A 15,581-nucleotide genomic window follows, 5' to 3' on the forward strand; every position below is an offset into this window, starting at 1 on the left:
ATGGGCTTGTAGCCATGGCAACCCCAACACGACCACATCATGCAGATTATGCAACACCAGAAAGCGAATAACCTCCTGATGTGCAGGAGCCATGCACATGGTCAGCTGGGTCCAGTATTGAGGCTTATTCTTGGCCAAAGGCGTGGCATCAATTCCTCTCAATGGAATAGGACACTGCAAGGGCTCCAAGAGAAACCCACAACGCTTAGCATACTCCAAGTCCATCAAATTCAGGGCAGCGCCTGAATCCACAAATGCCATGACAGAATACGATGACAAAGAGCAGATCAAGGTAACTGACAGAAGAAATTTTGACTGTACCGTACCAATGGTGGCAGACCTAGCGAACCGCTTAGTGCGCTTAGGACAATCAGAGATAGCATGAGTGGAATCACCACAGTAGAAACACAGCCCATTCAGACGTCTGTGTTCTTGCCGTTTAACTCTGGTCAAAGTCCTATCGCGCTGCATAGGCTCAGGTTTAAGCTCAGGTAATACCGCCAAATGGTGCACAGATTTACGCTCACGCAAGCGTCGACCGATCTGAATGGCCAAAGACATAGACTCATTCAAACCAGCAGGCATAGGAAATCCCACCATGACATCCTTAAGGGCTTCAGAGAGACCCTTTCTGAACATAGCTGCCAGCGCAGATTCATTCCATTGAGTGAGCACTGACCACTTTCTAAATTTCTGACAATATACCTCTATCTCATCCTGACCCTGACAAAGAGCCAGCAAATTCTTTTCTGCCTGATCCACTGAATTAGGCTCATCGTACAGCAATCCGAGCGCCAGGAAAAACGCATCGATATTACTTAATGCAGGATCTCCTGGCGCAAGAGAAAATGCCCAGTCGTGAGGGTCGCCGCGCAAAAAAGAAATAATAATCAAAACCTGTTGAGCTGGATCACCAGAGGAGCGAGGTTTCAAGGCCAGAAATAGCTTACAATTATTTTTGAAACTCAGAAACTTAGTTCTATCTCCAAAAAAACAAATCAGGAATAGGAATACTTGGTTCTAACATAGATTTCTGATCAATAGTGTCTTGAATCTTTTGTACTCTTGCCGAGAGCTGATCCACAAATGAAGACAGACTTCTAATGTCCATCGCTACACCTGTGTACTGAACCACCCAAATGTCTAGGGGAAAAAAAAGGCAAAACACAGTGCAAAGAAAAAAAAATGGTCTCAGAACTTCTTTTTTCCCTCTATTGAGAATCATTAGTACTCTTGGCTTCCTTTACTGTTATGAGAGGCAATTCAGTACCACAATGGACATAGCGGTCAGAGCACATACAGTGATCTGACAATAACCCAAAATCATAGAACGAGCTCTGAGACGTGGGAACTCTGCAGACCGCAATCCCTAATCCTCTCCAACCAACACTAGAGGCAGCCGTGGATTGCGCCTAACTCTGCCTATGCAACTCGGCACAGCCTGAGAAACTAACTAGCCTGAAGATATAAAATAAGCCTACCTTGCCTCAGAGAAATACCCCAAAGGAAAAGGCAGCCCCCCACATATAATGACTGTGAGTTAAAATGAAAAGACAAACGTAGAGATGAAATAGATTCAGCAAAGTGAGGCCCGACTTTCTTAACAGAGCGAGGATAGGAAAGATAACTTTGCGGTCTACACAAAACCCTAAAGAAAACCACGCAAAGGGGGCAAAAAGACCCTCCGTACCGAACTAACGGCACGGAGGTGCACCCTTTGCGTCCCAGAGCTTCCAGCAACAAAATAGACAAGCTGGACAGAAAAAATATGACACCACAGTGTTCACCTATGGTACATGCCATCCACACTGCCCTCTCCTTTCGATACTGTGCCCCCTCTTCACTCTATCCTTTCAAATTGTGTCCCCCTATAGTGCCTGGTCTCTATGCTGTTTCTACTCATCATGCTCCCCCCTCTGCAGCATACTGCCCCCTCTTTGCTGTTTCCTCACACTGTTCCCCCATACTGCTCCCTACACTACCCAGTCTCTATTCTGTGCCCCTTCTCATTTTTCTCCCCATTAACGTCTCCTCACACTATTCCTCTCAATAGTCTCCTCAAACATTTTCCCCTCCCTAATCATACTGTCTCCTCATATATTTACCCCCTTGCGTTCCATAATGTATCCTCATACGTCCTCATACAACTTCTGCACTCATTACCTCCCATTCCTCACACTGTTTAATCACAAATTTCACACTCCCTATACTGTTTCCTCACTGATTGCCCCCCTGCTCCCCAAACCCCCATACTGTCTCTTCACAAGTGCCCTTCACTGCCCATAGTGACATATTGTCTCCTCACAGGTTCCTTTCACTTTCCATACTGTATACTGATATTTGCGCCAATGCCCCCACTTCTTCTCCACATACTGTGTCTGCACAAATCCCCCTCTCCTCAAACTGTTCACACCAATCCCACCCTCTGCTCCTCAATCTGTGTCCACTCCAATAGCCCCTGTACATCATATTGTGTCCAGAGCACCAATTTTACCCTCTCCTCATTCTGTGTCCACACCAATTTCCCCCTCTCCTCATACTGTGTCCACAGCACCAATCTTCACCACTTCTGATACCATGTGTGCAGCACCAATTCCCCATTCCCAATACTGTGTCCACAGCACCAATCTTACCTTGTTCTCATACTGTGTCTGCAGCATTAATCTATCCCACTCCTCATATTGTGCACACTTCACTTATCTTTCCCGCTCCTCATACTGTGTACACAGCACCAATCTTTACCGATCCTCAAATTGTGTATACAGAACCAATCTTTACTCCTCCTCATACCGTGTCTGCATCATCAATTCCCCCCACTCCTCATACTGTGTCCACAGCACCAATCCCAAATAATCTACTGTCAGGGGAGTGTTTACCTGACTGGCAGTCGCCACACCATTACGGTGCCGGAGAGAGACATCATCTGAGTTATCAGCTGACCTGATCACTCTACTAGGGTTGCCTAGACCCAGAATGCCTGCAGTCAGGGCTTTAATTGTACTCATGCCTAAAATTTGTGAATATAATTGAACACTGAGGGCTGGCCGGTTGCACCTTCTCTGAGCTTCCTGTCAGCTTGACAGCTGGTTTAGAGAATGGCTGACTCTCAGTACAGGGTTGGCAAAATGCAACTGCTGGGGAGACATCTTTGACTGCCACTTCCTGCAGCTTTATTGTGTGATGGTGCCTCCCTGCCAGCTGTGCCCAGGACAAATTCCCCGCTCAATCCCCACCCCAGATACGTCACTGAGTTGCTCATACACATTAGTTAATTTCCTTTGAACCTGCTGATTCTGGCAGCCCTGACTAATCAAATATTGATGCTGATCTCCCATCTGTGCCTATGGTGGCTGATGTCAGAAGTAGGACTGCAGTTAGAAAAAATAGTGGATCTTTTTGCATTTATGAGAGATAAAACTGCTGCTAGAAGTGTCTGACAGAAACTTATTCACCTATCCCTTTAGAGAATTTTGGCCATGTTGAACGTGTATGTGAATTTGTGGGTTGTGAATGATAAAAGTTAGTTAAAAGAAAGTTATCCAACTTAGATCTAGAATGTATAGCCAGCCAAAGCCAATTTTTTATGAGTGTAGACATCATTGCCTGGATTCCATACTTAAAAAATTACTTAGACACTTATATTAATTTATTCCCAATATTGCCTAAAAATAACAACAAAGCCTGTCATACTAGAATGCAAGTGGTGAATAAAAAAAAATCCATAAAACTAGTTACTTGAGTTTTATGAAGAGATAGGCAATTATTTGATGAAAATTGCATGGAATAAAATGATAACTGGCATAAATTGATTCAGTTAATATGTTTTTTTCTATTTTCTATGTTTTGTTTTGTTTTCTATTTTCATTCATGTTAGTGTCATCAAGTGAAGGCAACTTTCGGAATTTATAACAAATGCAATCTGTGTCCACTTTGAAACAGTGGTATAATACAGTTTAACATATGTGAAGCTTAACCTTCCATTTCATGATACTGAGAAAACGACTTCTAAACCAGGCTAGGCATTTAATGGATGTGTTTCTGTTAACTGATTAGCATTTTGATGGACTTTTGATGTTCCTAGATATCCGTGGAATACAAGAGTTTTTGGATAGAGTATCTCAGCAGGGAATGGATGTAGCTTTGCAGAAGGTGGAAAACAACATTAATAAGATGATCACGGGACTCTTTGCCACTATGCGCATTGAAGAGCTAAATCGCTACAGGGACACACTAAGAAGAGCCATTCTTGTTATGAGTCCAACAACTGCCAAATCCTTCATTACTGAGGTAAGAAATATCCCTATACTTTTTTATAGTGGCTTGGAACTTTCTTTGGTGTTTCAATTTGCACTCCTAGCGCTGCAAATAACAAGGTAGTTATGAACAAATTCATATACAGAAAGAAACATGCTCTTAATTGTGCACTTAGTCGAAACAGAAGAGGCTTTGTGACATAGATATATAAAAGTACAATGTGAGGTTCTGAAAAAGACATACATTTATGGTAATGTGTTGACTTACACTAATGATAAACATGTTGTTTATTCATTGTGCCATCTTTTAAGTAGACATCCCAAGCAATGGAGGTTATTGCTGATGCAATTTGCATTAGGTAATTTGCACAAAATAAGAAGGATTAAAGCACTTTGAAATTAGATTATCAGAAGCAGATGATTTCATTTCTGCATTCTTAAGAAGAAAAATATCTGTAATGGATTTTGCATTCAAAGTCATGAATAAGAATGATTATAATAGACTCATCTAGACTCTATTGTGACCTATGGGGTCAATTCAAGGACATTGTTGAAGGCTCAATGAAAGAAATGGTGTTTTTTGATTATATATACATAAATACTCCTCAACACTGATGTTGCAACACCAAGAAGAAAATGTAATGGAATTATGGAAATCACAAGATCGATAAACATGTTACTGACATGCAAATTGTGAGAATGGAAGCAAAAACATCTCAGTTTATCCTGTATCATGTATAAGTGCGACAAACAAAAATGAATTAACTTTTACACTTTGTAATTCTATCAATTAGGGTAATGATGACTGAGGAAGGTTCTGCCACAATGAATACACTTGGGGACACAAATCATCTAGATCAGCTGCTGGCAGCTTCCTTTCCAGATGCTGACCAATGACTTCTAGATGAGTTGAAGGGAGTTAATTCAAAAGATGATACAGGCCATGGCAGAAAGTTTAGGACATGCAGTTTATTCATAATAGCATGGCTATCATATAGCCTGGCATTATGTTGAAAGAAGTTTTCTGGAACACTTTGGAGAAATAGTGGCATCTCTTGTTCTTTCAAACATGGAAGCACACACCCATTACTTAAAAAAGCATCCCTTGACCAGATCTGCGTTGCTAACTACAGATCTGTCTCTAATGTCCCCTTCATTACTAAACATCTGGAATGTTTTTTCAACTCCCATCTCATCCACTATCTCTCAGATAATGCTCTTTTCACCCTTTACAATCCAGTTTTTGCTGTTTACACTCTACTGAAACTGCCTTTACTAAAGTCTCTAATGATCAATTTACGGCTAAATCTAATGGACACTGCTCCCTGCAAATTCTCCTGGATCTCTCTGCAGCATTCGACATTGTGGATCACCAGCTTCTACTCACTATTTTTTGCTCTATTGGGCTCAAGGAGACTGCTTTCTCTTGGTTCTGCTCCTACCTCTCTGACCGCTCTTTCACTAGATCTTTTGCTGGCACCTACAGTGGGTACAGAGAGTATTCAGACCACATTAAATTTTTCACACTTTGTTTCATTGCAGCCATTTGGTAAATTCAAAAAAGTTCATTTTTTCACATTAATATACACCCTGCACCCAATCTTGACTGAAAAATACAGAAATGTAGTATTTTTTGCAAATTTATTAAAAAAGAAAAACTGAAATATAACATGGTCATAAGTATTCAGTCCCTTTGCACAGTATTGAGTAGAAGCACCCTTTTGGGCTAGAACAGCCATGATTCTTCATGGGAATGATGTATCAAGTTTTTCACACCTGGATTTGGGGATCCTTTGCCATTCTTCCTTGCAGATCCTATCCAGTTCCATCAGGATGGATGGTGAATATTGATGGACAGCCATTTTCAGGACTCTCCAGAGATGCTCAATTGGGTTTAGGTCAGGGCTCTGGCTGGGCCAGTCAAGGATAGTCACAGAGTTGCTCTGAAGCCACTCCTTTGTTATTTTATCTGTGTGCTTAGGGTCATTGTCTTGTTGGAAGGTGAACCTTCGGCCAAGTCTGAGGTCCAGAGCACTCTGGAAGAGGTTTTCATCAAGGATATCTCTGTACTTAGCCGCGTTCATGTTTCCTTTAATGACAACCAGTCATCTTGTCCCTGCAGCTAAAAAACAACCCCACAGTATGATCCTACCACCACCATGTTTCATTGTTGGGAATGTATTGGGCAGGTGATGAGCAGTGCCTGGTTTTCTCCACACATACCACTTAGAATTATCACCAAAAAGGTCTATCTTCATCTCATCAGACCAGAGAATCCTATTTCTCGTAGTCTGGGAGTCCTTCATGCGTTCTTTAGCAAACTCTATGCGGGCTTTCAAATGTCTTGCACTGAGGAGAGGCTTCTGTCAGGCGACTCTGCCATAAAGGACTCACTGGTGGAGGGCTGCAGTGATAGTTGACTCTGTGGAACATACTCCCATCTCCCAGCTGCATCTCTGGAGCTCAGATACAGTGATTTTGGAGTTCTTTTTTACCTCTTTCACCAAGGCTCTTCCTCTACAATTGCTCTGTTTGGCTGGACGGCCAGGTCTGGGAATACTTCTGGTGGTCCCAAACTTCTTCCATTTAAGGATTATCGAGGCAACTGTGCTCTTATGAACCTTGAGTACTGCAGAAATTCTGTAGTAACCTTGGGCAGATCTGTGCCTTGCCACAATTCTGTCTCTGAGCTCCTTGGACAGTTCCTTTGACCTCATGATTCTCATTTGGTCTGACATGCACTATAAGCTGTGAGGTCTTATATAGACAGGTGTGGGCCTTTCCAAAGCAAGTCCTGTCAGTTTAATTAAACACAGCTGGACTCCAATGAAGGAGTAGAACCATCTCAAGGAGGATCACAAGGAAATGGACATCATGTGACTTAAATATGAGTGTCTGAGCAAAGGGTCTGAATACTTATGATCATGTGATATTTTGTGTTTTTGTTTTTTAATAAATTTGAAAAAATTTCTACATTTCTGTTTTTTTTAGTCAAGATGGGGTGCAGATTATATATTAATGAGAAAACAATGAACTTTTTGAATTTACCAAATGGCTGCAATGAAACAAAGAGTGAAAAATTTAAAGGGGTATGAATATTTTCCATACCCACTGTATTCCTCTCCTCTTCCCATTACTATTGTTGGGGTTCTTCAGGGTTAAGTTTTAGGTTCCCTCCTCTTCTCACTATACACGGCCCTTGCTGGACAAACCATCATAAATTCGATTTTCAGTACCATCCATATGCTGATGACACCCAGAGATTATCTTTCTGCTCTCTCTAACATCATATCATCCCTCTTTCTGAATCAGTCAAAACCAGAGCTCCTCTTGTTTCCTCTCTACCTTTCCAAACTCAATATGTCCATTTGAGTGTGTGGTTCTACTGTTACTCCCTTGCAACACACCCAATCTCTTGGGGTAATATATGACTCAGATCTTACCTTCACTCCCCACATACGATCACTCGCTCATTCATGTCACTTACACCTCAAAACATTTCAAGAATTTGACATTTTCTTAGTTTTTACTCTGCAGAAACTCCTAGTGTTCCTCTTAATCATTCTTGCTTGGACTACTGTAACACTCTACTAATTGGTCTCACTCTTACAAAACTTTTTCCTTTCCAATCTGTCCTAAATGCAGCAGCCAGGATTATATTCCTCTCCAACCGCTATACTGATGTCTCTACCATGTGCTAGTCATTGCAGTGGTTGCCCATCAGCTACAGAATCAAATATAAATGTATGACTCTTACCTACAAAGCTCTTCACAGTTCTGCACCACCCTACATCTCCTCCCTCATCTCTATCACTCTACCACTGCCCATTATTCTGCTAATGACCTGAGATGAACATACTTAATATTCTGAACCTCTCACTCCCATCTCCAAGATTTCTTGAAAGCTGTGCCACTTCTCTGAAATGCACTTATTCCATTAATTCCCAATACTGACAGTTTTAAGTGTGCCCTAAAAACGCACTTCTTAAGACTGGCCAATCACCTCACCTCACTTATGTAACTATTTGAGTTTTGCATTTCCAAAATTTTCTTCCAAATATGTTCCCTTAAAAGCACTTTGTATCTGCACTTATACAGATAATGGATGGTAACTGGTAATGCAGCATTAGTGGAATACCCTCTTTATTATATTGATCACTGGACCAAACACTTTTTTACCATTTACCTTTCATATCTCCTCTATCTCCTCATAGATTGTATGCTCACAAGCATGGCCCTCATTCCTCTTGGCATCTGTTAAATTCTGTATTTAAACTGTTATGTCTCTATTGTCTGTACAATTACCCTCGGCAATGTAAAGTGCCGAAAAATATGTTGGAGCTACAGGTATAAAAAATATTATTATTATTAATAATAATAATGCACCTAAACTTGAATTCTAGAGGGGTTTGGCTACTGCACTTTATGCTACTCCACACCCGAATCCTAGTGAATACACTTGGTGTTTCATTCTCTCATAATCTCTCATAAAGGCCTACTCATGACATTGTCTACCTGTCCAGCTACGGGCTATCATTGTGTCCAAGACATAAGCTGGACTCATCGCTAAACCGAATAGAACTCCAACCTCCATTGCAGTTTCCAATGCCTTCTTTCTTTGCACCATGTTAGTGTTTGAGAGCAAAGACATGATGTCAATGTAACACCTATAACTGGACATCTGACTCGCAGCCAAAATTCATGCAAATGCTGGCTTGTGTAGACACTGCTTCATCTTAATATGCGACCTCCAATTTCACTTGCTGTACATAGTGGATCAACAGTGAAAGCAATAGTACGGACATTTCTCCAACGTGTCCAAGGGACTATTTTTTACATAATAAAACTAGTCTACTCCTCTTACAGTGAACAGCCTATATGTCCAAAGTGTGCTACCATCGCCAGCAACATCATTGGACTTGTCATCCATCAATGCACATTGGGATTTCTTTGATGGGCAATTGCAAACTGAACTGTCAGCAGTAGATGGTGCTGGTTTGCATGCCCTAATCCATTTAGTGTAACAGAACATTTGTTAGGCAGCGATTAATAGGCTCATTGACAGTATGTACTGTAGAGAAAATTAACATGAAAAGTAATGACTGCCATTAGGAGTGTACTTAGTCTTCAACAATGTTCAAGTATGTATGAGTAGTGTTGAGCATTCCGATACCGCAAGTATCGGGTATCGGCCGATACTTGCGGTATCGGAATTCCGATACCGAGATCCGATACTTTTGTGATATCGGGTATCGGTATCGGATCAATAGGGATGTGTAAAATAAAGAATTAAAATAAAAAATATTGATATGCTCACCTCTCCGGCGGCCCCTGGACATCACGCTGCTAACCGGGAGGCTTCTTTGTTTAAAATGCGCGCCTTTAGGACCTGCGAATGACGTCCCGGCTTCTGATTGGTTGCGTGCCGCCCATGTGACCGGCACACGACCAATCAGAAGCCGTAACGTCATTCGCAGGTCCTCAATTCCTAGAATTAGGAGTTTAGTGAATGAGAATGACGTCGCGGCTTCTGATTGGTCGCGTGCCGCCCATGTGACCGGCACGCGACCAATCAGAAGCCGTGACGTCATTCGCAGGTCCTCAATTCCTAGAATTAGGAGTTTAGTGAATGAGAATGACGTCGCGGCTTCTGATTGGTCGCGTGCCGGTCACATGGGCGGCACGCGATCAATCAGAAGCCGGGACGTCATTCGCAGGTCCTAAAGGCGCGCATTTTAAACAAAGAAGCCTCCCGGTTAGCAGCGTGATGTCCAGGGGCCGCCGGAGAGGTGAGCATATCAATATTTTTTATTTTAATTCTTTATTTTACACATCCCTATGGATCCCAGGGCCTGAAGGAGAGTTTCCTCTCCTTCAGACCCTGGGAACCATGAGAATACCTTCAGATACTTGATGTCCCATTGACTTGTATTGGTATCGGATATCGGTATCGGCGATATCCGATATTTTTCGGGTATCGGCCGATACTATCCGATACCAATACTTTCAAGTATCGGACGGTATCGCTCAACACTATGTATGAGTCAAAGACAAATCGTCATAAAGAATGACAATGTTCATCAATGAGAATAGGGATCCCAAGATGCTGCCAGCGTTTTACTGATTTTCCTTTCTTTGACCTTCCCTTAAGATTTTTTGTGATCTACTAATATCCACAGTATACGTGCATCCCTTTCTGAGTCACTCAAATTGACACTTGCTTATTTCATCTGCTTCCAACATGTTAACTTCTAGAACTGTTTACTTGCTACCTAATATTTGCTGTCACGTATCAGGTGCCATTTTCATGTGATGATAATCAATTATATTTTACTGTGGCCATTCTGGGTTTATTTCTTTTAGACTATGAGAGAGTTTATGAGTTGTCCTATTGTATTGATATTAAATATATTATCCTTTCAATTTATGTGCAGTTACACAACATAAATATCACCGTTCAGTGCTCAAAAATCCTATTGAAGTCTGCTTATGTGTCCTTGGCCAGATCACCTGATCTGACTGATAATTTATCTGTTGAGACTTTTTGAGAATATACTGATGAAAATGTAAACTGTTAAATCTAAACCTACAAATGTTAGACAAATAAAATATCGGATTATGATTTGTTTAGGGTCATGCTATGCAGTTTATAGATGAACAGATGTTAGAGTGAAACATCATCCATTCTTAAAAATGTTGTCTAAGCTGCCAACTTCATCTAACTCCTCATATTCTGGACAGTATTGCCCAAGAGCAATGCAATGTATTATGTGTAATGTGCTCACTACAGCCCCCCTCATGCATTCTGCTATATATTTAGACATTTGTTGGACAGGGTGCTTATAGATCATTAGAGTATTTTATGGAAAGTATTTTCAACACACCAATACTAGTGAGACAGAATGCCTTGCGGCTGCATAGATGGGACATCATGGAGCATTTACTTGATTATTACAGCCCCATTTCTTTGCCTTTTCCCAATAATGATACAAAAAATGTTATGCGTTGCTACCAATAAATACAACACACTAAGATATAAGATATACTCATATAAATTATTTTATTTATGTCCAAATCTCTATTTAAATAACCATAAAACAAATCTCTTGCTGGCTACTGAGTTACTAAGTCAGTTCTATATCCAATAAATTCTACATTTTGCTGGTGGCTGTATTATAAAGGGGTTCTCCAATAATAATAACCTTATTAGAATAGGTCACCAATATCATACCAACAGAGGTCTGAAACCTAGCTTCTCCACATGTTAACTGCTATTTGAACCATTGATGTCCATAAGTAAGCGTTGAAGAAAGCTGCAATGCACTTCAAGAGATCAAATTCTATTCTTTTAATATTTTGAAAGTTAAAAAAAAGACATTAAGGAGAGAATTGCTTAAATAAGAAGCTAAACACAAGAAAAAGGTAAACAATTTGAAAATCGTTAGGTGATCAATCAGAAGTAATGTAATTAGTGATGAGTGAATATACTCGTTACTCGAGATTTCTCGAGCATGCTCGGGGTCCTCTGAGTATTTTTTAGTGCTCGGAGATTTAGTTTTCCTTACCACAGCTGAATGATTTACATCTGTTAGCCAGCTTGATTACTTGTTGAGATTCCCTAGCAACCAGGCAACCCCCACATGTACTTATGCTGGCTAGCAGCTGTAAATCATTCAGCTGCGTCAACAAAAACTAAATCTCCGAGCACTTACAAATCCTTGGAGACCCCCCGAGCATGCTCGGGAAATCTCGAGCAATGAGTATACTCGCTCATCACTAAATGTAATACATGAAAAAGATCAAGGGAATAAAATTCGATAAATCCACGAGTTTATTGTCCTCAGGAAAACAAGTATATAAGTATAAAAGATTAATCCGAGGACATCAGAGGAATCAATTATTCTGAAGAGTATATTTATTCATTGATGACCAGACATACAGTCAAAAAAAACAACGTTTCGGCCAAAATTGGCCTTTATCAAGGCAAAGATCTGTATGGTGGTATAAATGCGCACACCTTCCTACATGGCGGCTGTATCTCGGATCCCGCGTTTCACATTCACCTGTTCCCCTCTTTATACCACCATACAGATCTTTGCCTTGATAAAGGCCAATTTTGGCCGAAAGGTTGGTTTTTTTGACTGTACGTCTGGTCTTCAATGAATAAATATACACTTCAGAATAATTGATTCCTCTGATGTCCTCGGATTAATCTTTTATAAAAGTAATAGATATTTGGAACAAAATCTCAGTGATCTGGTTTAAAATCTTGAGTAAGTGAATTCAAACACGACTCAAATAAACATCTATATCCAAAGACAAAAAATAAAAGGAAATAATGTAGAGACAGAGTGTTAGGAGTCGAGTTTCCTCTGCTGCACAGGGGGAATCTCGATCCGTCTCCGCTGCGGTCTCCCATTCTCCTCCAGCCGCAGTGGAGCCTGCTCAGCAGGGACGTCGATCCCAGCGTCTCGCTCAGTCTGACTCTGTGAGAAGAGTTACTGCTGCTTCTCCAGCTTCTGCCTGTAAAGCCTATACTGGTCAGCAGCGAGTGGACTTCTCTGGGACTAAGTCCTTGTCTGCGCACACTGAGCATGCCCAGGGCAAGATCTCCCGTTGGAGATCGAGGGTCATGTGCTCAGACTCTGCAGCGCATTCTATTGGTCCTCTTGGCAGGTCTTGGAAGGGCAAAGTTTCTGTGGCCGCTTCCTGTCCTGCAACTATATAAACTGCGCATGACCGCACGGCCATGCGCTAGTGTACAATTTAATACGTGTGTTTGTTGTGAGTGCAAGTCGTTCTTTAAATACCCCTACCCTATTGTATGACTGTTCGCGTATGGAGTATGGCTGCTATCTAGCGCCCGACTTATCACTCAACGTGTCACACACGTGTCAGCGTCTACTGCTGTGACCGCCAGTGCGGTGCCACGCGCCTGTGTGCGCTTCCTGACCCACGTCTGGGTGCTTAGTGGTGCCTGCCAGCACGGCACAGTTCGCACTTCGGTGCCTTAATTATATTATTCCTTTCACACCCAGTAGCGGTGTAGTGCCAGCAAGGGTCTAATCGGACTACAATCCCTGTTGGGGTTTAGTTCACTGACCACTTGCTCGCGCTCTATGTGCGGTACCGCGGTCCTGTGACGCAACAGGATCGCTTTCTTCACGCTGGGTGAGGTTTAACCCACGCGTGTATACTTTTGAATACCGCCATTTTGTCTGTCATTTCCTAGCAGCAGGTTTCACCTGCACGGTGGACCCCGGACTGCGAACGCATCTATATTATCTCTCTTGGTGCGTTCCGCCAGTCCTAACATTACACTAGCGCCAGGGTCTGGCTAGTGATGACAGACAAACAGCAATCTCTGCGGCATATCCAGCAGCTGGAGGGTAGGTTGGCGGCTCTCGAGAGCGCGACCTCAGCTGTGGATGTTACTGCAGTAGCTGTACAGGCTGCCAGCGTGGCTGCAGCTACTATGTCCATTGCCACCCCTGTTCCGACATTATCTCGCCTCCCGCTGCCAGAAAAATTTTCTGGTGATAGCAAGTTTTGTAGGGGATTTGTGAGTCAGTGCTCTATTCACCTCGAGCTCCTGGCTACACGTTTTCCCACAGAGCGGGCTAAGGTGGGATTTATTCTGTCTCTATTGTCGGACAGGGCGTTGGAATGGGCTACGCCGCTGTGGGAGCGTGGCGATCATGTGGTGCAGACTGCTCCGCTGTTTCTGAGCGCTCTGAAACAGGTCTTTTTAGGACCTCAAGTCACCCATGATACTGCGCTCCAATTGCTGGCATTAACTCAGGGTGAGTCCTTGGTCAGTCATTTTGCCGTCCAATTCCGCACCTTAGCATCTGAGCTGGATTGGTCGGATAAAGCTCTTATCCCCATATTTTGGAGGGGCTTGGCTGACCATGTAAAGGACGCTCTGGCCACTAGGGAGATTCCTGCCACACTGGAGGAGTTAATAAGTGTCTCCACTCGAATTGACCTCCGTTTTAACGAGCGGAGGTTAGAGCGAGCCCAGTGTAGGCAGAGGTTTTGGCTGGCTCCTACTTTCGCCAAACCTCTGGAATTTCCGGTCCTGGTTCCTGAGTCACATGAGGCCAGGGAAGTGTCACAAGCAGGATCTAAGTCCCGGACCGCTTGTGCACTCAGGGTCTGTCATGTTTGCCAGCAGTCAGGACATCTAGCCACCAGATGTCCTCAGCGGTCGAGGAAACGTCAGCGTCTAGTGGTAGTAGGTGGATGTACACTAGACACGGCGACGTTTGCCTCTAAGTTGTCCTTTAAGGGGACAATTACTATTGGCTCATTCTCCCACTCGGTAGAGCTCTGCGTGGATTCTGGGGCGGAGGGCAATTTTATGTCTTCTGCCTTTGCCCAACGTCACGCAATACCCCTGGTTATGCTTGCTCAACCAGTAACGGTGCGAGTGGTGAATGGGTCGACATTGCCCTCACAGATAACACACCAGACCATCCCTTTTACTCTGTCCATGTCGCCATCTCATCAGGAGATAATTTCTCTGCTCGTCATTCCGGAAGGAATTGATGAGGTCCTGTTGGGAATACCTTGGCTACGGTACCACTCTCCTCATATCGAGTGGTCCTCAGGCAGAATTCTGGGTTGGGGTGAATCTTGTGGGGGTAGGTGTCAGAGGGAGTGTGTTCAGGTTGCTACTACTGAGGTACCCGCAGATCTATCCTCTCTCCCCAAGCAGTATTGGTCTTATGCAGACGTGTTCTCCAAAAAGGCGGCGGAGGTCCTTCCGCCTCATCGCCCCTATGACTGTCCTATTGATCTCTTGCCTGGTGCTGAGCCTCCCCGGGGTCGAGTTTATCCGCTATCTCTCCCGGAGACGGAGGCAATGTCACAGTACATCCAGGAAAATCTGGCAAGAGGATTCATTAGGAAGTCAGTGTCACCTGCTGGGGCAGGGTTCTTCTTCGTGCAGAAGAAGAATGGGGAATTGCGCCCATGCATAGACTACAGGGGTCTTAACGCCATCACCGTTAAGAATAAGTATCCTTTGCCCTTGATATCTGAGTTATTCGATAGACTTCGGGGAGCAAGGGTATTTACCAAATTAGATTTGCGGGGTGCTTACAACCTGATTCGCATCCGTGAGGGGGACGAATGGAAGACGGCCTTTAACACCAGGGATGGGCACTATGAATATCTGGTGATGCCCTTCGGGCTCTGTAATGCCCCAGCCATTTTCCAAGACTTTGTGAACGATATCTTCCGGGATATGCTTTCCACCTCGGTCGTAGTCTATCTGGATGATATTCTTATCTACTCTCCAGATATTGACTCCCACCGGAGAGA

At 43.0% G+C, this 15,581-nt stretch overlaps 1 protein-coding gene across 1 annotated transcript in view; it reads left to right on the forward strand.

The window, feature by feature from the left end:
• GRID2 (glutamate ionotropic receptor delta type subunit 2) overlaps positions 1-15,581 on the forward strand; it is a 2,297,645-nt gene that overhangs the window by 929,613 nt on the left and 1,352,451 nt on the right. Inside the window, exon 4 of the mRNA XM_069743575.1 lies at positions 4,082-4,287. Within this exon, the coding sequence (XP_069599676.1) occupies positions 4,082-4,287 (206 nt within the window). The remainder of the gene's footprint in view (positions 1-4,081; positions 4,288-15,581) is intronic.

This window comes from Ranitomeya imitator, chromosome 1, assembly GCF_032444005.1.
Source record: "Ranitomeya imitator isolate aRanImi1 chromosome 1, aRanImi1.pri, whole genome shotgun sequence".
In the NCBI taxonomy this organism is placed as follows: Eukaryota; Metazoa; Chordata; class Amphibia; order Anura; family Dendrobatidae; genus Ranitomeya; species Ranitomeya imitator.